Genomic DNA, 22,492 nt, shown 5'->3' with positions numbered 1-22,492 from the left:
TCATCCATTGTTGAAGAATTTGACCATTAAATAATGTCTTTGTATATACATTTGAGATACACAATCCTACAAAAGAAAAAGCGGTGAATAAAGTGTGCTGAATAGAATATACAAACTGTCTTCAGAGTTTCCCATGTTTGTGATTCTAAGATTTTTAATGTCATGGAAAATAGTATATTGTAAATTTTTTGTTGAAATTTCAGTTTTAGCTGCTCAAATATTTATTTGCTTTCTAGACAAATTATTTTTTTTCCTGGAAACCTGAAAATATTTATAGCAACCAGGCATTTCTACAGGATGTTTAGAATCCTAATGAAGAAGCGGGCTGATCAAGAAAGCTTTGATCAGCTTCACTTTTACTCCTAAATCCATGGAAAGCAAAAATATTATTCTCGGGCTCTTTGGGACTCTTCCAGTGCTGCTGGCTGAGCCAGAACTCCCAACAAAGCTGATGACAAATTTTTCCAGTAAAAGCGCCATTGGTTTGACCGTGCCTCATTATAGTCATTGTCTCATGAGGATGGAAACAGATGAGCATTGAAACACTACTGGGATATTTCAAACTTCAGCATGCCCAGACAAATCTTCCCTTCTCGTATCCTTGGCAACCCCATGGAGGCCCAGAGGCGCTTTATTGGGAACAATTATGGTGGAACAAGAACAGGGCAATCAGATTCTAATGAGAGAAGGATTTCTTCCAGAGATTTCAGATACAAAGTCTGCTGTGCCAGATGAAACGGCATTTGTAACATGGACAAATTTGATCATGTGGTCCACAATAAATAGTTCGAAGCCTACCAAGGAACTACAGGTTGGGTTTTTGCAGTCTATGCGCTCATGTAAGTATGTCTAACTCAAAATGTCTGTGAGACAATCACAGAAATGCGAATGTTCATTTTGTTTTCCAGAATAGGCTACCAGATTCCACTGTTTGCTGGCTTCTGCATCATGTTTGTGTCAACAATCAGTAAGTGTCCACATCTTATTTGGTCCAGCCCAGATGCAACTTTTAAATAAATGATCTATAATAATTATCATAAGAATTCTTGTTGACGTAGAGGGACTGATTTCCAAGGAAAATTTAAGGGTGGCTGCTCCATGTGGATGGTGGTCCTGATGACATTTGGCAAGTGCACTCTTGTGAACATGCTCTAAGGAATTCATCACCTTCCACCCCACCTCGGCTAGTCTCTTCCTTAGCTGAACCTTCCTCTCAGGTTCTTGTAACCTACCGTGATGCTCAGACAGTTTTAACCTGATAGCCATGAGAGGGCTGTTTTTCAGGGTCCTTAACAACTAGATGTCATAGGGGCTTATCAGAAAGATTGTGAGGCTGCAGTGGCTCACGGATAGCATATTAGTCAACAGTATCATAGGGTTCTAAACATCGCTGTAGGATGTGCAAACAGGAACATAGCCTGCAAGTCAGCTGAGATCATTTGTCTGCTCTAAATGACACTGATAAGGCTTCAGCCGGTGTTTTATGTTCAGTTTTGGCATGACACTTAAAGTAGTGGCCCAGATGGAAAGAGTACAGAGAAGAACATCAAGGATCATTAGAAGCCTGGGAAGAATGATGAAGGAACCAGGTTTGCTTCAGAAGGCAGATCAGGCAGATCAGAATCTATGACAAAAAGGAAGGGAACAGTTTTCCATGTCCACTGTATGTAAGAGAAGGAATAATGAGCTTAAAACTGTGTCAAAGAAAATTTAGGTTAAATATTTGGAAAATATTTCTAACAGCAAAGGGACTGATGAGCTGGAGAAGACTACCTGGTGTTAGAATCTCTGACAACTCTAGATTTTAGGAAGATGTTAGACAAATTTTGGTTGAGATAGAGATAAGAGTAGTAAGCCTAATTCATGACAAACGGGGGTACTGTTGATTTGCTGGCATGCTTTCCTCCTTTATTTGATTTTTCTCTGTTAGCATGGGTAGGGATTTTTGCAAGACCTGGTGAAAAGCCTGAGAGGCACAAAGTCACAGAGTGAGTGGGAGAAGTGCACGTGGATCTTGTGTTTAGTTGGTGTCTAACAGCTTCCCCCAGCTATAACCTGTCTGGCAAAATTCCCTGGGTGGCCAACAGATAGGAGCTGAAAAAAGTTTTTAAAAGCTCACTGGAGATTTAATGATGCTGACCGTGTCACAGTGCTTGGGTTTCTGGGACATCCCTACTTTCCAATCTTGTGGATGGGGAATTTAGCTGGACTGATGAGTGCAGTATCCAGAGGCTCTGTTCTAAAAGGCAGAGCAGACCTCAGGGTAAAATCAGTTTGGGAGAGATAGAGACACACTTCCTCAGGTGCAATTTCCCTGGTGATCTGCTGTTGGGAGGATCAGGAACACGTTGTAGCCCTTGAATGGGTGGAACTGGCTTCCCTGCACCTTCAGCCAGCCGTGCTGCACAGCAGCTACTGCAGAGCTGGCAACACCAGGGTAAAAACCTCTCCCTGCCCATTTACTTACTGGAGGAAACATCAGTGTGTGCATGCATACGGGTGCACATGTGTTAAATCCTGCTTTCCCTGAATGCCTGGAGCTTCAGACGGGGCAGCCTTCAATGAAACTGTGCGGGGAGGCAAGGCTAGAAAGAAAGGTCTTGTTACTCCCCTGTGCAGCTGAATCAAAGTAGGATGTAATTAAATCCTAAGTAATTAGTTAAAACTGCTTGTGTGCTTGCACTCAGTGTTACCAGGAGGCTTAGACACCTGAGAGCAATTCAACACTGACACATCTAAATGCAATAAGAGAAGATAATGCAGTTAGCATCGAAAGTGGCATAAGTGGCTGTAAACACTTGACTAAATTGTATGAAGTTTTTGTGATAGTTTCAAGAAATCTAACTTTTTAACCTAGTTAGAGTTAACCTCATTTTAAAAATTTACCTCTGTTTTTTTTTTTCTGTAGTGTTTGCGTTCTCTGGAAGCTACACATTACTATTTATTGCCAGGTCCCTTCAAGGAGTCGGTTCCTCATGTTCTTCAGTGGCAGGTGAGAGAAGAGATGATAAAATAAAATGCAGATCACTGATTCTGTCATTTTTAGTAATTTTATGAATTGTGTTTTGTCTGCAGTTTCAATAATTAATGCAAAAATATTCAATTAAATCAATTTAATTTTTTTTTTCTGCCCCTTTCATATAAAGTAGCTCAAAAGCAAATGTCTTTTCGGACTTCCTTGGTATTTGGGTTTCAGTAAGGTAGAGCACTAAATGAACTGCACTCTCCCTGGGATTTCTGCATCTGTGTCTTCAACATTTTAAATTCATTTTAGCCATTTTAAAGGTCATCGGGAACTTATGTTGGTACTTATTATAGTAGGGATAGCAGCTCTGTCTGTTAGTGAAATTTCTGTTACAAAATGTTGTTTTCAAGGACTTACCATCCTGCCTGCCAGTTTGGACTCAGTTTCCCTGTCTCAGATTTCCAATATGAGGTTATAATTTTTAAATTAGTAGATGAAATGAAATACGGATTTTCAGCCCAAATTATTGAACTATTTCTGAGGCTGAGACTGAAGAAAATATGTTTTGTTAACATTAGAACATTTCACAGTCTTTTCTTGGAAAAATTTCCTGTGATGGCAGCAGAAATACGAGTTTGGCTTGGGAAGGGAGGTGAATACAGCATTTTGTCAAGAATGTGTCCTTTGGCTTCCTTAGGAAATTTCCCCCTTCCAAGTGTGACTGGCCTATAAGCAGGATTCACATACACTCCATAAAAACTTAACATGAATTTGGCAGCTGGATTCCTCCTAGGTTCCTTTTGCAGGGATTTTGATCCAGCCCATGTCTGGGCAGCACTGCTTGGGGCAGCTGGGGAGATGCAGTGCCCCAGACTGGGCATTTGAACAGGGAGGAAAAAGCACCTTATGCTTCAGATGGGTTTGCAGCTGTGCAACGTGTGCTAGTTCAGCAGAGAGATTTAAGCCTGGATGAGTAGTGGGAATGTGGCTAAGGGAGCAGGCAGGGGCTGGGATGAGGACAGGGATGGGAAAGGTAAAGACAGGCAGGAGGGACTGAGACAATAAAATCGATCTTTTTCTCCTTGTACCAGTTAAGGTTGCAACTCAAGCTTTCTGAAGAGAAGACATGACAGAATCAAAATTATTGTTCAGCTTTAACTCAGTCATTGGGCAAGTGTGCATCTTGAGATACAGCTTTTAGATGAGTACATGAGGTTTTTTTCACAGACAACCTTCAAAATAGAGCAGAAAAGACCAAGAGACCATCTAGTCCACCCCCTTCATGAAGGCAGGATCAGCTTTATATCTGTCATTCCTCATGCATATTTGACAGGCATGTTCTTGGAAGCCTCCAGAAATGCCCCCAGGATCTGGCTTTGTGCTTAAGTAGACCCATTTCTGCTTCCCATACTTGAGAGAACATGAAGAACAGTTTCTTTTCTTTATCTTTGTGGCTCTTTTTCATATTGCAAGACTATTATCACATCTCACATCTGTTTTCCCCTCTCTGGTTTTAAATTGAAAGTCTTGCAGTTGTCCCTCACAGATATTTTTCTAAGCCTTTGCTCACCCTCATTACTCTTCTCTGGATAGTCTCCAGTCACCCTCACGTTTCTTTCTGTACTTCACCAAAACCAGACTCAGCACTCAGAAGAAGCTCTGGCTCCTTACAAGGGCCAACAGCAGTAAGAGTCACTTCATGTATCTCACAGGCAAAGGAAGTTTTCTGTAATATTGCTGCCAATCAGTTGTTTACGCCCACACTCCGCATTTGTGAATGTAATCATTCCTACGTAAGTGTAAAACTTTGTGTTATCTTCTTTGTATTGCCTCCTATTTTTCAGAATATTTCTCCAAGTCTCATGTATGTGTTGTGAATTCTGATATTGTTCTCTAACTTGCTCTTCAACTGTTCATGCAAATAATTTGATGTCACCCACAATTTTCTATGCATGTTCATCCACACAGGACCTTTGCTCTTTTGGTGCACATAATGGATGATATTCACTTAATGATCAATCATGCGATACTTTGTTTTCTTTTTATGGCTTACTGTATAGTTGTGGACCCTATTTACTGAGTCCTACTTAAACCTTGATTTGAAAACAGAATTATTAATTTCTGTGAGGACTCTTCTGCACCATTTACCTCTACAGTGTCTGAATGCTTCACAGAAAACACAAATAAATTGGGCTTCATGTTTCCTTTTGTGAAATGAAGGCTCATCATCAAATGCAGAAGTGAGGCATGTGAAGATAAAGGTCAAAAGAATCCTTTAATTTTGGATGCTGAACTTAAAATACTAATTTTCAAAGTAATCAGCTCTGCATAATACCTCCTGCCTAGAGCACAGTTAGCACTGACCACAGTTACAGCTGAGAATGATCATCAGACCTTTGTGTCAAGTGCCTGGAGTATAAATAACAGAGAGTAAGTACTTGTCAAAAGCTTTGTTTCACCTAGTTGAAAAGCATCAGCTAAAAGCTCTGTGAACAAGACAGGACCAAAGAATCTAGCAAATGAGGGCATCATTAAATTACCTGAGTCATACTGTATAATAGAACATCTATGTTTGCTAAACCTCCTTTTTGCTTCAAGGTGAATTCTATGTGGAAGGGATATAAATATACATTTGTATTTAGATTTGGAGAGATACCTGCTGTCGTGTCTGTATAATGCTTAATAGGGCTGGCAAATGATGACCATAAACTATAGCACATGGCTGCCTAATTTTGTGTTGTTTTGTTTGTTTGTTTGTTTGTTTTTTATTATTTTATTTCAGGAATGGGTATGCTTGCCAGTGTATATACAGATGATGAAGAGAGAGGCAACGCAATGGGAATTGCACTAGGAGGCCTTGCTATGGGAGTATTAGGTCAGTGAGATGGAGGCTCTGCTGGCAAGAGAAACCACCCCCAGCCTTCCCCAAAGCCTGTACTTGTGATCTATGAAAGCAGCAGAAGAGTCCAATCAAGTGCAATGTTATCGTGCCGTCTCCAGATTAGATTCGTGGTGCATGTTAAGAATAGTTTTTCCCACAGAAGCGCATTTCTTATGTGGATACATGTGTCACACAATAATCTCTGAGGTGTTTGGGTTTTGTTTACATGGAAAAGTATTTTTGGGAGTAAATAATATGGTTATTGTCATGGTCAGTGAGGTCTGTGTTTAGTTTTGTTTGTTTGTTTTTTAAATTGAGCTATTTGGTCACTGAGTGCCAGTATCAGGATGCCCAAATACTTGCTAGATGGTGCTTGATCAGTCAGAGATGTGGTTTCACAACTGTGTCCTTTCTTTCTCCCCGGCAGTCGGCCCACCTTTTGGGAGCGTCATGTATGAGTTTGTGGGGAAGAGTTCTCCTTTCCTGGTGCTGGCAGCACTAGCCCTGTTAGATGGAGGTCAGTAAATATGCAGCATCAATATCACCATGTAGCACATCCCTTTCATATTACTACCATCTAACCCCCCTTCTCGAAGAAATGTTACAGTATTGATTTCTTTTCACAGCTGTTCAATTATTTGTTCTGCAGCCATCCAGAGCACAAGCAGAAGTAAGTATTAAGGCAAAACACCCTAGGCAATGGGTGACACTTTGCCTTTCCTAATCCCAAGATTTTGTTTCACAGAGTCAGAAGGGGACACCGTTACTGACACTTCTGAAGGACCCGTATATCATTATTGCAGCAGGTACCAGATTTTTTTTTTTATTATTATTTTAAACCAACCATTGCTGTTATACCTGGCATCCTGGAATGCCTCAAGCTGAGCTGGTTTAACAATATTGCCATTTGTTGGTTTCATTTACATAAAGCTCAAAGAACCTGATGGTCATACAGGATGAATATACCAGTAGAAACATAATAGGCAGAAAGTTTGAAATATACATGTCTTTTCAGTTGAGAGGACACTGATGACTTGTGGTTGCTTGCTAAGGCAGTGAGATGTGGCCATGAAACCTTCAATGAGGCAAGTGAATAGGACCCAGGCTTTTGAAGGGGAGGGATTGCCAACACATTGCAGGCAGGCATAGGGTATAACACTGAACCTTGTTTCTGTTTGAAGAGGGAGTGAGTTTGGTCTCTGGAGTGTGGGTTATATGTCAGAAAAGGTCTGAGGTGAATGGTGTTTGCTATAACATGTATCATTTGTCTAATGAGTCTTTCTGTCTCAAGGGAAGTTTGCCTTTTTGCATTGTGTTTTGTTGAATGTTTAATCTGAAGTCTGTAATTAAGCTCTGGCCCTTTTTCATGTTCATAAAATATCTGAAAAGAGGCTGTAATTTTTACAGTTTTGTTCCTTAATCCTAACCTGTTTGTCCAAGAAAGCGGTTCTTCCAGGCATGTTTTGGGTTCAATGTTTTTTGCTGGTTTTAGGAAATGACCATTACCCTAATCCTTTGAGTAGACTCTTGGTCGAGATGTGACTGAAGTTATAGAGACACTTTTGCTTGAGAAATTATTGGAGCATTAAAATACCTTTTCATAGAATAAAAGTATTTGAAGGAAAAGAGTAGCAAAGACAGTACCTGTCATAAGAGATCAGATCTATCATTCATCTAATATAGTACCTTGACTCCTTCAGCGTTTAAAGCAGGTGCTGCAAGGTGAGGTTCATCTAGCATATTAAGTAGATTTCTGGAGAATAATGTCATCCCTGCTAAGGTCTAATCTGTGACAGAACTTGGTTTAAACGCCAAAATATGACCAGGGGACTGACTTCAAGGCATACTTTGCTTGACTAAGACTTAGCTGTTCTTGCTAAACTAGCCTTGACCAAGGAAGAGAAAAGGTACTAATGACCATGGATTCCCCTATTTTGACCAAGGCCCATGTCTGATAAGAGCATGGATGGACTTTGTTCCCATTTTCTAGCACGTTTGCATGGCATTCAATTTCTGCACCTATTCTCTTCTCTGAAGTTGTTTCAGCTGATGTTTTGGGGCTCTATAAAGCAGGGCTGCACAAACAGTTTTCGGGCAGCAAAGTAGTGAGAAGAATCAGGGCTGAGTAGCCTGGAATCAGGACACTGTGTGTCAGAGAGACCTTACTTTACTGCCCTGGCTCTTGTCTCTTGTTGCCTCTTGCTTCCCTGCGTGTGCCTGCAGGCACAGCCAGTGCCTCCTGTTTCTCCTTTCCATCTTCAATCTGTAGCAGCCAGGTGTGACCAGAGGAAGGGAAAAGGAGGATGTGCAGAGGGGTAGAAACATAAAGACCCTCTCTTTTTTGATCCCCCCATGCTCTTTCCAACTTCCCTGGGTGACCTGTCCTGCTCCCACACATCATCAGTGCCCAGGATCTGAGAAAACCCCACTGGTAACCCACGGGAGGGACTAAATACAGCACCCAGTGTCTCTGCCTCCCAGGACACAGACTGCCCGGCACTTTGTCGGTACAGATGCTGTTGATGTTCTCTAACTTCAGCCAATTCTCCCTGTGTTTTTTTTTCCTTTGCCGACCAAATTTGTTTTTTTTTCAGAGCTGAATGTCAAATACCAACTAGAAATTCGGCATTTTTTCTGGTCTACCAGTACACATCAGTCCAAATGCAGATTTCTTGATGCACCAGGAATATACTGTTTAAATGTGAATTGCTTCCATTTAGAAGTTGTTTCTTTTTACAGTGAAAAGGGTCTGAAAGTTTCATTTGGTCTCCCTTACCTCAAGGAGTTTGGTATTTTCCTTGATTTATTTTCTAAGGTGGGAACTTCTGATTCTGATGCTAACATGGAAGGGTGGGTGAGCGGTTGGTGGGGACAGCAGAGTTGACTGTGTGCTCTGACACCTTGGGGCAATCAGTCGAAGCATCATTCCACCTTTCTCCATATCTAAACCAGGGTAATGTCTTCTGCTTCACAAGGATGTTGTGAACGTAAATGTCCCACACTGTATGATTTTCAGATACAGTGATTAGAGAGGGGAAGGTTAAAAGTCCTGTTGGGTTTGCACTGCTCAGGGAGATTAGAGGCTTTCAATGGCTTTTAAGGCAGCTAACTACATCATTTAAAAATGGGCTGCCTTGTTAGCCACAAGTAAAAACCAAGGATGTTTTAGGTGTGCTGCAAATGGACTAGCAGTTGAAGTGGTTTTTTCACTCTTGATTTAGGTACACTAATTTCATGGTATAAATTCAGATTCAATCTCCTGAGTGTGCGTCATACACTTGAGTCATAACTGTTTGTATTCACAAAGTACAAGCACTTTCTGACCAATCTGGCTTATCTATAGCACAGTATTACCCTTTAACACAAGGTGTATTGAACTAAAGCATCCTCTCTTTCTGGAAGTGTGACTTTTTCCCTTGATAACCCATGTTGTCTGTGAGTTAATAATGGTGACTGTCACAACAGACAGGAGGCCAGTGCTCTTATTCACTCACTGTATAACACAGTCCCTATGACCAGTCCTGCTGCCTGGTCACCTTTGGTGCCAACAATAGCTTTTTCAGGATGTGCTGGGGCTATTCCTGTTGAACATTCACTCAGCAGTCACGGTGGGGAGGTCATGAAGGTGTGGGCATCAGAGGGACAGGACCAGATGATATGGCAAACTCACATGAAAACCTCTGCAGGAGAAAAGAAATGTGAGCAAATACAGACTCTGCCTCCTATGTGGATTGTGTCAGAGGTGATGCTTCAAAGTCAGTGCCATCAGTACTCACTGATCCAGGCAAAAGGAATGTTACTGATGTTTTTTGTCACTGCTGGTAGGAGCTCAGTAAATAAAGTCAATGGCATTCTCGCAGCCAGACCTCGCTGACGGGGATTAAAGAAACTTCAGGCTTCAGGTGCTACCAAGTGACAAAATTGCGTTGACAGACAAGTTAGTTTAAAATATCACATCCAAAACCCAGAGTTGAGACAGATGTCATCATGAGCACATGGGTTCCTGAGAAGGTGTGTGACAACTTTTCACTGCATACCTTCTTTTGCATGGAAAAATACCAGTGATGTTTAGGGTACTCTGCCAAAAGCCAAGAGGGTTCTCAGCTGCAGAGATGGGATCCAGCTGGAAGGTTGCAATTTCATGCCTTCTGGCCAACATAGGATGTTTAATCTAATTTAAAGAAGAAACAGTGTAGTATTAATGCTTTTGAGAATGGCCCTCTAAAGAGAGGTCAGTTCCATGCAAGACAGAGGGGAAAAAATATTTTATCTTCTTTTGTGGAAGCTTTGCTAAGGTAGCAGATTCTTTATTGGACTTTGCCCTGACTTTGCAGAGTACCAGCTCAGGCGCTCACTTTTCTTTTGGGGTACATCCTCAAGCTTTGAAGTACCTTTGTCACCATGTCCCTGACTACTTCAATAAGCTCTGGTGAAGTTTCCTGACCTAAGGAGAAATAGATGCAACTCATGCACATGTGCATACCTGTATCTCATTTCTGTGTGAAGTTTAAGAGTAGAATAAGACATTTGCTATTTAAGCCATCTCTGTTACAATGGCCCTGCACTTTTTGTGGCCTGAAATGTTTTTCCAGCATCAAGGAAGCCACTTGAGCGTGGCTGATTTTGGCTTGGAAGAGGGCAGCCCTGAGGTGCTTAACTGGGGCTCCTCACAGATGCTATGCTAGTGGGAGCTTGCAGCAGAGTGGAAAGGTTGTCTTTAGATCTAACCTTTCATCTGTAGGGTAAAGCAGTGCTGAACTGTTGCTCCTTGCCTCAGGAAGGGAGTGAGACAGCTAGCCTGGAAGTTCATTTTAGGAATTGTAGATACACAACCTAATATATTCTGACAGGTTTGAGCAAAGAATGACATCAGTGCTCATTTTGTTTTGAACTGTATGATGAGAAGCTTGTTCCAGGAGAAATAATATTTTTCTGGCCTCAGACACATTAACCTTTTTTTTTTTTTTTTTAATAAAGTAAAATTTGGATGGTAAATTACTGTAAGAGCCATATTTTCCTAAATTTCAGAGATTATAAATATTAGGAATTAAATTGGGAACACAAGTTTGAGGTTTTCACTTCTAGTGACTTCCAAACTCCCTTGAAAGTAATTTTGCAAGGGATTAGCAGAGGGGACGTTGCCCTGCATTATGCTTTGACTGCCTTGGGATCTCTCCAGTAAGTGGGAAAGGCATCTTAAATCCAAAGAAATACCATGTGGTTCAATAATCCCTGCACTGAAGCTGAAGTGCACTGCTGAGGAAAGACAAACCTGACACAAAGCCACTGGAGTCTCGATCTGCAGGTGGTGGCACAGGGCAGAGCTGAGCCGGCAGGCAAGACTGAATCAGCACTTCCACTGCTTGTTATCCTTTGCGCCTGGGTGACTAAAGGTCCAGAAATTCAAAAGAGATTTGGAAGCATTTGAAATTCATAGGGCTGGGCAAGCTCAGCCAGACCCATGCTTCGTTGCATGGACTTACTGACTGCTAGCTATAGGATCTCTACACAAAGTCCCCTTTTGTAGAGGATAGACATCTCTGTGGTTGTCTCATGGTATTTTTAGGATCAAGACCTCCACATCTCATTCTCAGATGATGGAAGCATAGGGTCAGAGCCTGTGCCTCTTATACAGCAGGGCTCCATTTTTGCCCCAGGAGACTAGATAAAGACCAAAAGATTGTAGTTTTAGCTCATCATTTGTACAACAGTCAGACCTCGTGAACTTTCTAAATGTCATCAAGCTCACTGCAGACTTTCACGTTATGAAAACAGCTTAACCTTTAATGTAGAATTTCTAGGAGAATAGAAATATATAGAAAGTTAGTCTTCAGTGATTTTAAATTCTGTTCTATTTAACATTAATCAACATTTGGTGCATGGCACTTAGGACTGTAAAAACACAAAGTTTTTTGTAAAAGCATCCATTCTTTGTATGGTTTTTTGTTCATAGTCAAAAGAAGTAATTACTTTTTCTTCTTCCCCCCCCCTCCCCCCTTTTCTAAGGATCAATCTGCTTTGCAAACATGGCGATTGCTATGCTTGAACCAGCATTACCCATCTGGATGATGGAGACCATGTGTTCAAAAAAATGGCAACTTGGTAAAGTACAGTATATTATTTTCATGGCTGTATTTTTTCTAATTACTGTCTCAGTTCTTGTCCTGTTAATGATGGTTTCCTTACATGCTTCAGGGTAGTAATTTTTTTTTTTTTTTTACTATCTTTAAATTATCAACGTTATACCTGTACAATTTCAAACATCAGTTTGTAAGAAAAATAGGTCGTGGATTGATGCTATTGTAATAGAGGCTCCAATAAGGGGCAACATGCACACTGGCAGGAGAAATAGATGGAGGCAGCCACGGCACTGTGCTTGTCCTGACTCCTTTGGGAGCCCCAGCAGTGCATCTGGCAGCGAGTAGTGGCTGAGGCAGCTGCAAGATGCCTGTTGAGCCACAGAGCCAGCCCAGCAGGACAAAACAATTTATTTGGATTTTTTCCCAGGGAATCCATCCTCAGTTCCTAATTTGAATTGCCAGGAGCAGGCAGCCACAGAAATCTGCAGCAGATGCACTATGTTTGGTGCAGAGCATGCTCATGCCAACACGTACTCCTTCCAGGGCTGCTCCTGGTAATATGTGGAAGAAGGATGGGTTTTACTTAAAATGTGGACACCGAGGACATGTGGAGCACTTTCCTTTGAATCTGATAGATTTGACACCCTTTCAGTGGTTACTTAGTTCTCCCATTGCTTTCTGTTGAATGGGATAGCTCTGCCTTAGACCACCTTGTGTCCCTGCTACAGGTTATAGTTGTGGGAAACCAGTGTCCCCAGGCAAACTGGGAATTTGTCCCATGTATCAAGTTAGACTAGAAAATAAAACTGAGGCAGTTACTTTCTCTTGAGGTGAACAGGAGGGTCAAAAAAAAACCAAAACAAAACAAAACACCTCCCCCCCACCCCACCCCCCCCCCAAAAAAAAAAGGTGACAAACTTCCAGTGAGTGTCCAACTGTGTGAGGAATGTTGATGTGAATTATCTTGCGTGGGGGAGTGCCTGGCTCTTGTGTGCCACAACACATAGGGCTGATCATCTGTATCCATCTGACCGATGTTTAGCTTTTTAATAGTTTGAGGGAGTTACTGTTACAAACATAACATAAATTTGCTAAAGTTAATGAAGTGTTCTGTACTGCGACACTTCTTGAGAAAATTTTTTAATATCAATATGTAACATTTGAAAGAAAAAAATCCTTCATGAACACGGTGGTTGGCTAGTATCTGACTAATATCCCTACTCTGTGTTAATGTAGGTGTCCCTACACCTTATAGAAAGCACAAACCTTAGTGCTAGTTAATGCAACCCAGATCCAGGGTGGCTATAGGTAACAGTTCTTAATGTGCTGCAGTACGGTTGAACACAGTAATGACTGCTAGCCTGTAATATAGCAAAATAAACACACAGAGTTAGATATATTAAACTTCATGAAGAAAAAGAAAGATTGCTTATCTACCTTCCTCACTAGAGTTTCATATTACTGGTGCAACAGAAATGAGATTTACAAATCTCTTAGTTGAATAGAGGTTCCTAGAAGGAAAATATCCATTTTAAATTAAGACTAATTTTACCCCTTAATGATATAAGTAATTGACTCCATTACACTTTGTCTGATTTGACAGCGTTAATTAAAGTTTTTAAGCCTCTTAAATTATATCTTGAACTGCAGGGTTTTAAGCAAATTATTATCTTATGCAATTTGGAAATCCAACTGTTTGAAGCACAATCTGAAGAAGGTATAAAGAACCTTGGTTTGGTCAATTAATGTTACTGTGCATAAAGCTTATTTAGAAAATTATGGTTCTGCTTCAGTATACCACAGCTTACACACCAACCTGCAAGTCTTATTTAACAAACCTTTGCAGTATTTTTTTTTTTTTTTTTTTTTTTTACAGTTGTCAAGGTCTCCTGTATGTGACCATTTGGTATAAAAGGATAGATCCAAGCAGTACAAAAGTAGTTGTGTTTACACAGGTGAAATATTTCCCCAGTATCACCATTGTAACTCTCATGGATTTTAACCACAGGATATTGCTATGCTAAAAATTACCTCTTGATTTTTTTCTTATGAATATCAGAGAGATAGGAAGGAAGATGGATAGCCAGGAAATGAGAAAATCTATGTTGCCTTGGTGAAAGATGAGGAGCATATACACTTAAAGGAAATGGTTTGTGTACCGTAATGTTGTGGCTGCTTTCTAAATCTGAATTACCTGATTTAACAGTGACCAAATGGAAGGCTTGTCATGGCATGCACTAATTTGTCAGACTTTCCCAGTTTTGTCAGGTTTCCCAGTTTTATTTTTCTTAAGATGCAAAATTTAACAGGAAAATCAGAAAAATACTGTGTGTTATTTCTTCTAAGACACGTGAACCTTTCAACACCGTTGCACTAGGATCCAGCATTAGGCACAGCCACCCCGTTCCTCTGCCTCTCAGATATTTTTCATAAAATGCCTTCTCCTCATGGGCAGTCCCTGCTCTCTCAGATGCCTGCTCTGTCCTCCCTGATGCCCTCCAGGCAGCCGAGGCAATGGCACACCATGTTCTCCATTAACATTTCTTCCTTCGACATTTCCCCTCCGGCTGGGTCCCGTCCCGTGACTTACATGTAGGAAGAGGATGAATCCTCAAGTATGGACTGTAACTGGCTTTCAAACCAGAGATATTTCTGGCCCCCATGCAGCCAGCATCTACTCCAGATACAGATGCTGCTGTGGAAACTTCAGAGCTAGAAGAAATTGCTGGTCCCAACAGTATGTTTTATATTTTTCCAAGTGGATGTGGGGGAGATGGGAGGGTCTGGGTACCCTCCCATCAGGGTCAGAGGGAATTTACTCTGGTGCCCTCATCTGTGAGTCATTACAGATAATTAGCTTTAAAAATTTAAACCAATAACTGATTTTTTTTTTAATAAAATTAACTTTTACCATAAATCTATTGGCTAAATAACTTCAAAGTCACGTTTACAAGGGTTTTTTTCACCTTTACATTATTGACACATGCTTCGCTTAAGTCGCTGATTGACCAAGGACCGTATTGCATCATTACAAACTTGGCTGAACACGAGGCCTTGCAGCATTTATGGGCTTGGAGGGGGAACTGTGACTTGCAAAGCCACAGCAGCAGTCCTGCTGTCTGCTCCTCCAGGGAGGGATTCGCCCACTCCTGACCACCCTGGCCTTGCTGCATGTGCTCAGCATATGCTCCATAAGCCATGCAACCGCGAAGGAGTTGCTTTCATTGACCTCTCCCAAAGCTTATGGTAGTTACATATAAACTTCTTTGCTCTTTGTTGTTCCGTCCCCTCTCCCATACCACTTCTAGCTGATGCTGAAAAACTCTTTTCAAAGGCGTCACATCACTCCTGCATTTCATAGCTGATGTCCTCAGATTTCATGAGACGGCTGTAACAAACCGGATATTTGATTTTTGGAGGGGGGGGCTATGCACAAAGACTCTATTAGATGAGTTCAAGTCAAAATTGCAGTGTCTGGAATTTATTAGTTTCTTCTAACACTTCGCTAAAATCATTGCTGATAAAGCATCTCATTCATATTTTTCAGGCGTTGCTTTTCTTCCAGCTAGTATCTCTTATCTCATTGGGACTAATCTGTTTGGGATACTCGCACACAAAATGGGAAGGTATGCTTAATTTAAAAATACTAATAATCTTCCAGTCTGTTCATGTACCATTTTCAGTGATTCCCAGAGCAGTTTATTGATAGTGGAAATTATTAAAGTTTGTTCTATAGTAGCAAAATAGCTTTTTTGAACACGTTGTTACTTTAGTTGTATAATTCAGCACTTCAGACATGACTTTGAAACATTCAAGATCAGCTCTAACATCTCGGTATCACCGATCTCTGAGTGATGTTTCTTCTTTGATAGGTGGCTTTGTGCTTTACTCGGGATGCTAATCGTGGGAATAAGTATTTTATGTGTAAGTAGATGATCATGCATCTTTCAAACCATCTAAATGTTCGTGTTCATCTTCAAATATGTACTTTCCCCATGAGATTTTGCTGAAGTTTCTGCTTTATGATACATTATTAAACAATGTGTAGTTAATAGGTTCCAGATCAGAGCGTTGAGAGCTTTCAAATCTCAGTGCTTCAATTATCTTGAAGGAAGGATGGGTCTGAAAGGAGCAGGATGATCCTTGTTTTTTGAGCTGTCACTCAACAGTTTATTCTTGCTTATAATAGTAAGTGTGTCAGTGGTTTAATGGCACAATTGTCTGAAACGATAACCCAGAACAAGGATCAAACTAACTCTTACATCTGTACAAAGCATGCCATAACTACTTGAAGAAATTATCTTGGAAAGAGAAAACTAACCTTATTAGCATATGCAATGTGACATAATTAACTGCCTGAAATTTCCTTTATAGGTACCATTTGCTAAAAACATTTATGGGCTCATAGCACCAAATTTTGGAGTTGGATTTGCCATTGGTAAGAAAAATTACAATGACTTCTTAGAGTCTGTTGGTGATATAAAAATGATTTTATATGAAGTTACATGGAAAATTAGTTTTGTTGGCATTCTGATGTGACAGTAGTGAAGCCTGAGCTGTGGCCTAAACTGGTAGGTAGAGCAAGAAGGATTAGAGGATGGTGCCCAGGGACTTTGAACCAGGCCGCTGTTAGATTGCTGTTCTGAAGTCTGTCCACAATTGCTCCATCAACCTAAACAGAACTTTTAAACTGTCCATGAATACATACATTGTTTTCATAAATAAAGCCATGCATTGCCCAAACCCCGCAGTCTTCCCTGTTGAGGAAATGAATTTACGTAGACATTTTCATAGAACAAATTAAAAACAGGCTTAAATTTTTGTTCATCAAATAAGAATTCCCAAGCCCATGTGAGGTACTCTTCTCCAAGTAACATGTGTAAACTCTGCTTATGCTGGACCACATAGACAGGCTGGAGTGGGGACCATGGCTTGGTTTTTAGTGCTTGGCTGGTCAGCAAATATTCTGGGGCATCTTCATGCATAAGGGATGTGTAGCTAGGAAAGAAGTTACAGACACAAATACAAATCCCCAGTATCTCAGCAGTTTTGCCTGCTGCCTTGTGCTGTTTCTGGCTAGCAATGAAAATGTGGCTTAAAAGACATGTTAAAACCACTGTAATAATTTTGATTGACTGGAGGCTATGCAATCTTTTAGTCCTATGGTAAGTGTAAATTCATACAAAATAGCTTTCCTCTAAATGAAAGCTACTGGGTTGGTAATGTGAGATAGGAGCCTTTGCGATGCACAGTTGCTGGGAAGTGGTTGAAACGCTCTAAATTCGTCTCTCTCTTGTCCTCTGGCAAGTGTCACATGGACACGTCTATACATGTCCATATGTGACCTCAGACATGGTAAAGACCATGAAAAACATGGATGATACAGTCTTATTTTTACACAAATCTTTCGCTTACTTAAAAATAAGCATCCTTTCAGTTGCTTTTGCATCCCTTTTTAGCACATAGTTGGCCAAGACATTAAAAAAAAAAAAAGGGCAGTATTTTTCTGAAATATATTTCCCTCCCTCATGATCAGGAATGGTGGACTCCTCCATGATGCCAATTATGGGCTACCTCGTAGATCTGCGTCACGTATCAGTCTATGGCAGCGTGTATGCGATAGCTGATGTTGCCTTTTGCATGGGCTTCGCCATAGGTAAGTCCAGCCTTTTCCTGCCTGTAAGTTAAGAAAAGGGAATATGCTATGATGCCAGGTACAAATCCCAGTGGCATCTGCAGGCTTTATGAGCAGGGGTTTTTATTTTCTACAAGAAATCAAAGCAGAGGGAATTGTTTGGCATCTGTTCCTCTCCTCTGCTGTGCTGCTGTGCTCAGCTTCATTAGCTGTAAGAGGCTTGGAGGTGTCAGGCACTGAACACAAATAGGATATCCCTAGGAAAGTGGCCTTGGAACATTTAAAACCAACACCACAGCTGTGCTCCTAGTAGTCTGTGAGGGGAGTAACTCCCCACTGAGCCCCCTGCCTCCTTGAGTGCATGATACAGATGCCTCTAGAAGCATCTCTAATTTCTTCAATGAATGTGGAGTATGGAGCCAGGAAAGGTTTATGTTATAATTACAAACATGTCTTTACATTCCTCAAATCAATTTGTAATGCAGGAGTTTTGTATATAAAATTAATGTTGTTTAAAGTGACTGCTGCAAATTCTGTGTCTGAGCAATCTTGAGGAAAGGGTTTTTATCTATACAAGGTCCCTCTGCTGGTGGTGCCATTGCAAAGGCCATTGGATTTCCATGGCTCATGACAATTATAGGGATTGTGGATATCCTCTTCGCTCCCCTGTGCTTCTTCCTTCGAAGTCCACCTGCCAAAGAGGAGAAAATGGTAAGCATAACATAGTTTCTTTCTTTCTTTTTTTTTTTTTTTTTTTCCCCCAGTGAAACAAACGATAACTTATCTCTGAATCTTTGCCTCTAACTTCCTCAAAATAGGACCAGCACAGGTTATTGCACACTCATACATCATCTTTGGAATGAACTCCCCTTTCTTTTCATATCCAAGATGTATAAATAAAAGGTTTTTATTAGTTACATGTTACAAAGTCACAAATTTAATTATCACAAAGCAGGGTCCAGCAGAGACATTCATCTGCAACAGCATATGCTATGGTGAGTCAGTATCAAAGGCATTTTAGTTTTCCTTGAAGTGTCAGAACTGTGTTGACCAATTTTGTTTTATTCCTTTCTGTGCCTCACCCTGTTTTTTTTCCATGGCCCTCTACAGTATATTTTTTCTTCCTCCTCCTTGCATACAGATCACCTGTCCTTACAAATCAATGGATTCTCTTATTCTATCTGTACCACAGGTTTTATCCTGACTTTTTTTTTTAAATGTAACTTTGCCAATGACTTAGTTTTCTAGAGCAGTCAGTGCTCCCCAGCCACTGTATGGTGTGTAAGGATGATGATGCTTGGCCAAATCAACAACTTACCCGGTCCCTGCAGCCCACAGGGGGTATCTAGGAATGAGACCCAGAGCAGGTGAACATGTTGTGATACATCCCTAAAATTAGGGGCTAAGAGACCTAAGTCAAAAGTGACGCTGTGATTAACACCTTTTACCAAACTTTTTCCCCACTGATGTTCACATTTGCTGAGTAAATGTAAAAGTCTACTTTTCACAAGACCTGGAGTGTGGAGTTCCCCTGCTTATTCCGTGAGTTCTTCCCCAGGACACCCATGAATGTGCCTGCAGGAACATTGAATTCCTTCATTCCTATTGCTGACTGTTCACTTAGCCCATCACCTCCAGCCTGCCCCACCTCCCACCCCTTCAAAAAAAAAAAAAAGGATTCCTGTTTTGGTAGTTCATTTCCTTCAATTCCCTTCCTATACTGTTCTCCTCTCTCCCTTCCTTTCCTGTTTCTGAAGCTCATTTTGCCCTTTCATATAATGTCCTTTATCTGCTTCGCTACTCTCCTGTTGCAAGACTTGCTGTTCCTATAGATTTATCTATAGATCAGGTACAAAAGCCCTTTTACTGCAGGGGGGTATCCATTGCTTTGCTCACTAGGTTTTGTCTGTTCAGCCAGAAGGTGGGATGCTCCCAAAGGCATTACAGGGCAGTGCAGACAGTAGGCAGAACAATCCCTCTTGTGACTCCAGGGCTGGGAAAATGCTGGAAAACCAGTACCAATCTTTACTGCAACATCTGTCACCAGCTGTAGGACTAGCCCACCCAGTGCTGCACCCTTGCTCGTACCGAGTAAGGTTGACTTGGGCCCAAAATATAGTTGCTAGCTGTTTATTTGGGTCAAAGGAAAATGTAATTTTGCATGGCCAGGGTTTGACTATGCAGTGTCACATCTCTGCAAGATAAGGACAGAACCTGCTGCTTACTCTGCTCATACTTTATACCAGCATGAGCAGAACGGAAAGTGGGCAAATGAATCTTGCTGAAATAGTGGTGTACATGAGGCCAGAGACCTTTCACTTTACAGATATTTGGACTGTAGAATCCCAGAGATTCCAGTTAATCCCTTGTCATGACCTTTGCAGAGTACACTGATTTTTTTTTTTTTTTAACTTATTTATTTTTTGCGTTGACTAAGGCTGAGGAACAGAAAGAAGAATAAAGAAAAAAAAAAAAAAAAAAAGCAGCTGTTCATTGCTGCAGATGGGAAGTTTATTGTGTACTTCCCTGTCACTGACAGGGTTTCACTTCTAACACAGTAATCACCGAAGGACCAGAATCTCTTAAACACCCCCCAGTATCTGCAAAGAGAGTCCTGTTTCCAAAGTGGCTTGTGTCGATGAACTGATGTGTTATTTCTTCGGGGTTTAAAAAGGGTCAAACAGAGGGTCCCTACTTGGTGGTCTTTGCATAAATTAAAAGCCAAACTTAATCATATTCAACATGAAATATGCAACACAACTGCTCCAAGTACAGACTCTGATTGTCCTAGGAAAATTTATCCCAAAGAATGTAATATTGTAGCTGGTCCCTAACTATGATCATGCCTTTTAGCTCGCCATGGGTGTCAAGTCACAATATTTGGGCCACCACTCTCAGCAGAGCCCGGTTATGCTGTTCTGGAGCTCCACAGAAAGTGGGGGGGGGGGGAAGAAAAGCTGGTAAAGGAGACTCAGCCTGAGGCAGCAGGACTCCTCTTGCTTGTTCATCCAGCTTCTAACAGATGGAGATTAAATATAGGAGACATAAATTACTGTAACGAGAGAGCAGGTTGGTGTATTTCAGTTTAATACATGGACTGAAATGCTGGTTCCAGCAAGGCAACAGAAAGTTGCTGGTGGTGTTGTTAGGGCCAAGATCCTGCCTCACCCAGACCTATGGCCTTGGTTTACTCTAACCCAAATCAGTCTGGGTTCTACTGGCAAGGAGGAGGGGCGCATCCCTGGGCGGGGATGCAGCCGGCTGGCTGTGCTGGAGTCAGCCACAGGCCTCTGGATGCTAAGCAGAAACACTAATATTCACTCTGTTTTCTTTTAGGCAATACTCATGGATCACAACTGTCCTGTGAAAACAAAAATGTATACCCAGAACAACATCCAGTCCTACCCCATAGGTGATGAGGAAGAAGAATATGAAAGCGATGAATAATATGAAAAGCCATGTAACTTATTTTGGTGTAGAAAATGCAGTGTTTCATGTGAAACGTCTCATCCAGAAATAGGTTTTAGTTGTACCGTACATTTAATAGTGAAATGGTCAAAAAAATCCAAAGGCATATTATTCATCACCCATGGTTATAAAGCAGACTGCCAACCGCCTTATAAGTGGGAGGGAAAGCTTTTATAGAGGATTTGTATAGTGTTACTCTTTATTTTGTGTATTTAATTTTATTGAATATTACACTATATTTTTTATTAAATGTGTAGTATAAATCTGTATAAACATGTCTTTTAACTTTGTTTTCTGAAGTCAACTCATTGACATACAATATTTTGTATTTTGTTTGGAGTCATGAGTTACTGTCAAGAGCTTGGGTCTTTCTTATCTGATGGAAATGGGGGAAAAAAAAAAGGCAAAACTCAAAGAAAACTTATCCAATTTGCATCCTTTTAAATTCTACCCTTGTAAGTACACTGAGGAAAGCTGAGGGGTGGAATTCAGAGCATGGACATTGCTATAATTTTTTCGATTAACTTTAGGTGGTACGTTAGTAAAATAAAAGGTACATCTTTGCCAATTTAAAAAATGAGCTCTCCTTGAACTAGTCATGGAAGGTTGGGGAAAACTATTTTAAACAGATGAGTTCATTGCTATTAGTCAGTACTATTTAATGAATTTTTAAATAATTAACCAGTTGTGCAATATGAAGCCCTGAAAAAACACAACACCAGGTAAACAAGTAGCTATGAATGTGCACTGTTCTTTTCCCTTAAAGGGAGTAAGAACAGCATGAAGATACTTTTTATATTTCTATCTTTTGAATCTTTTATTTTTGACATCTCAATTTCATTTTAGCTGCATCTTAAGTGACACATTAAGAAAAGCTGCAGTATTACAGTACTAGGTCTTAGCGTGTACTGGCACTAAGCTGATAACTTAAGCAGTTCAAACAAAAAACTACTTTACATGCATTTGCATAAACACCTAGAAATTATTATTTTTTAAAATTAGTTAAAATACCAACTTTGCTAAAAGTGATGAAAAAAATGACCAGTTGTTGCCATTCTCTTAACATTTGATCACACAGTCTAATACAGGTGAAACACTGTATTGGGCAGTCCCTATCTGCACTGAGAAAAATCAGACTTTGAAAGAAAGCATTTTAAAACAGTCCCAGTGTCCTTATCAACCATGGTGTATCTTTTCATTTGTAAAATTAAAATCTTTATGTGCCTTCTTTCATGTAATTGCAGATGTTTTATGTACTACAGTATAGATACTATGTTTACATATAGTTTTGTAAAGCGTATATACTATGGTCAGAAAATATGAAAAAATATAGTGGATCAAACTTCCAAGTATTGCGTTGTCAACAATTATGCATTCAGACCACATTAAAATAAGGAACTTCATGATCTATTGTAATAAAGTGAAAATAATTAAAAAAGAAAGAAACCCCTTCATTATTTGCC

At 40.5% G+C, this 22,492-nt stretch overlaps 1 protein-coding gene across 4 annotated transcripts in view; it reads left to right on the top strand.

The window, feature by feature from the left end:
- SLC18A2 (solute carrier family 18 member A2) overlaps positions 1-22,471 on the top strand; it is a 31,750-nt gene extending 9,279 nt beyond the window's left edge. For all 4 annotated transcript variants that reach the window (XM_032988744.2, XM_032988742.2, XM_032988743.2 and 1 more), the window contains exons 4-16: positions 909-967; positions 2,909-2,992; positions 5,748-5,840; positions 6,274-6,363; positions 6,473-6,516; positions 6,592-6,652; positions 11,853-11,948; positions 15,474-15,552; positions 15,799-15,850; positions 16,301-16,364; positions 17,463-17,582; positions 18,139-18,272; positions 20,898-22,471. In XM_032988744.2, the coding sequence (XP_032844635.1) occupies positions 909-967; positions 2,909-2,992; positions 5,748-5,840; positions 6,274-6,363; positions 6,473-6,516; positions 6,592-6,652; positions 11,853-11,948; positions 15,474-15,552; positions 15,799-15,850; positions 16,301-16,364; positions 17,463-17,582; positions 18,139-18,272; positions 20,898-21,008 (1,087 nt within the window). In that variant the 3' untranslated portion in view covers positions 21,009-22,471. The remainder of the gene's footprint in view (positions 1-908; positions 968-2,908; positions 2,993-5,747; positions 5,841-6,273; positions 6,364-6,472; positions 6,517-6,591; positions 6,653-11,852; positions 11,949-15,473; positions 15,553-15,798; positions 15,851-16,300; positions 16,365-17,462; positions 17,583-18,138; positions 18,273-20,897) is intronic.
- The last annotated feature ends 21 nt before the right edge of the window (positions 22,472-22,492 follow it).

The sequence above is a fragment of the Tyto alba genome, unplaced genomic scaffold (genome assembly GCF_018691265.1).
Source record: "Tyto alba isolate M040663 unplaced genomic scaffold, T.alba_DEE_v4.0 Super-Scaffold_1, whole genome shotgun sequence".
Taxonomy (NCBI): Eukaryota; Metazoa; Chordata; class Aves; order Strigiformes; family Tytonidae; genus Tyto; species Tyto alba.
The sequence above is the reverse complement of the archived record's forward strand: the minus strand, read 5'-3'. Positions and strand labels throughout refer to the sequence as shown.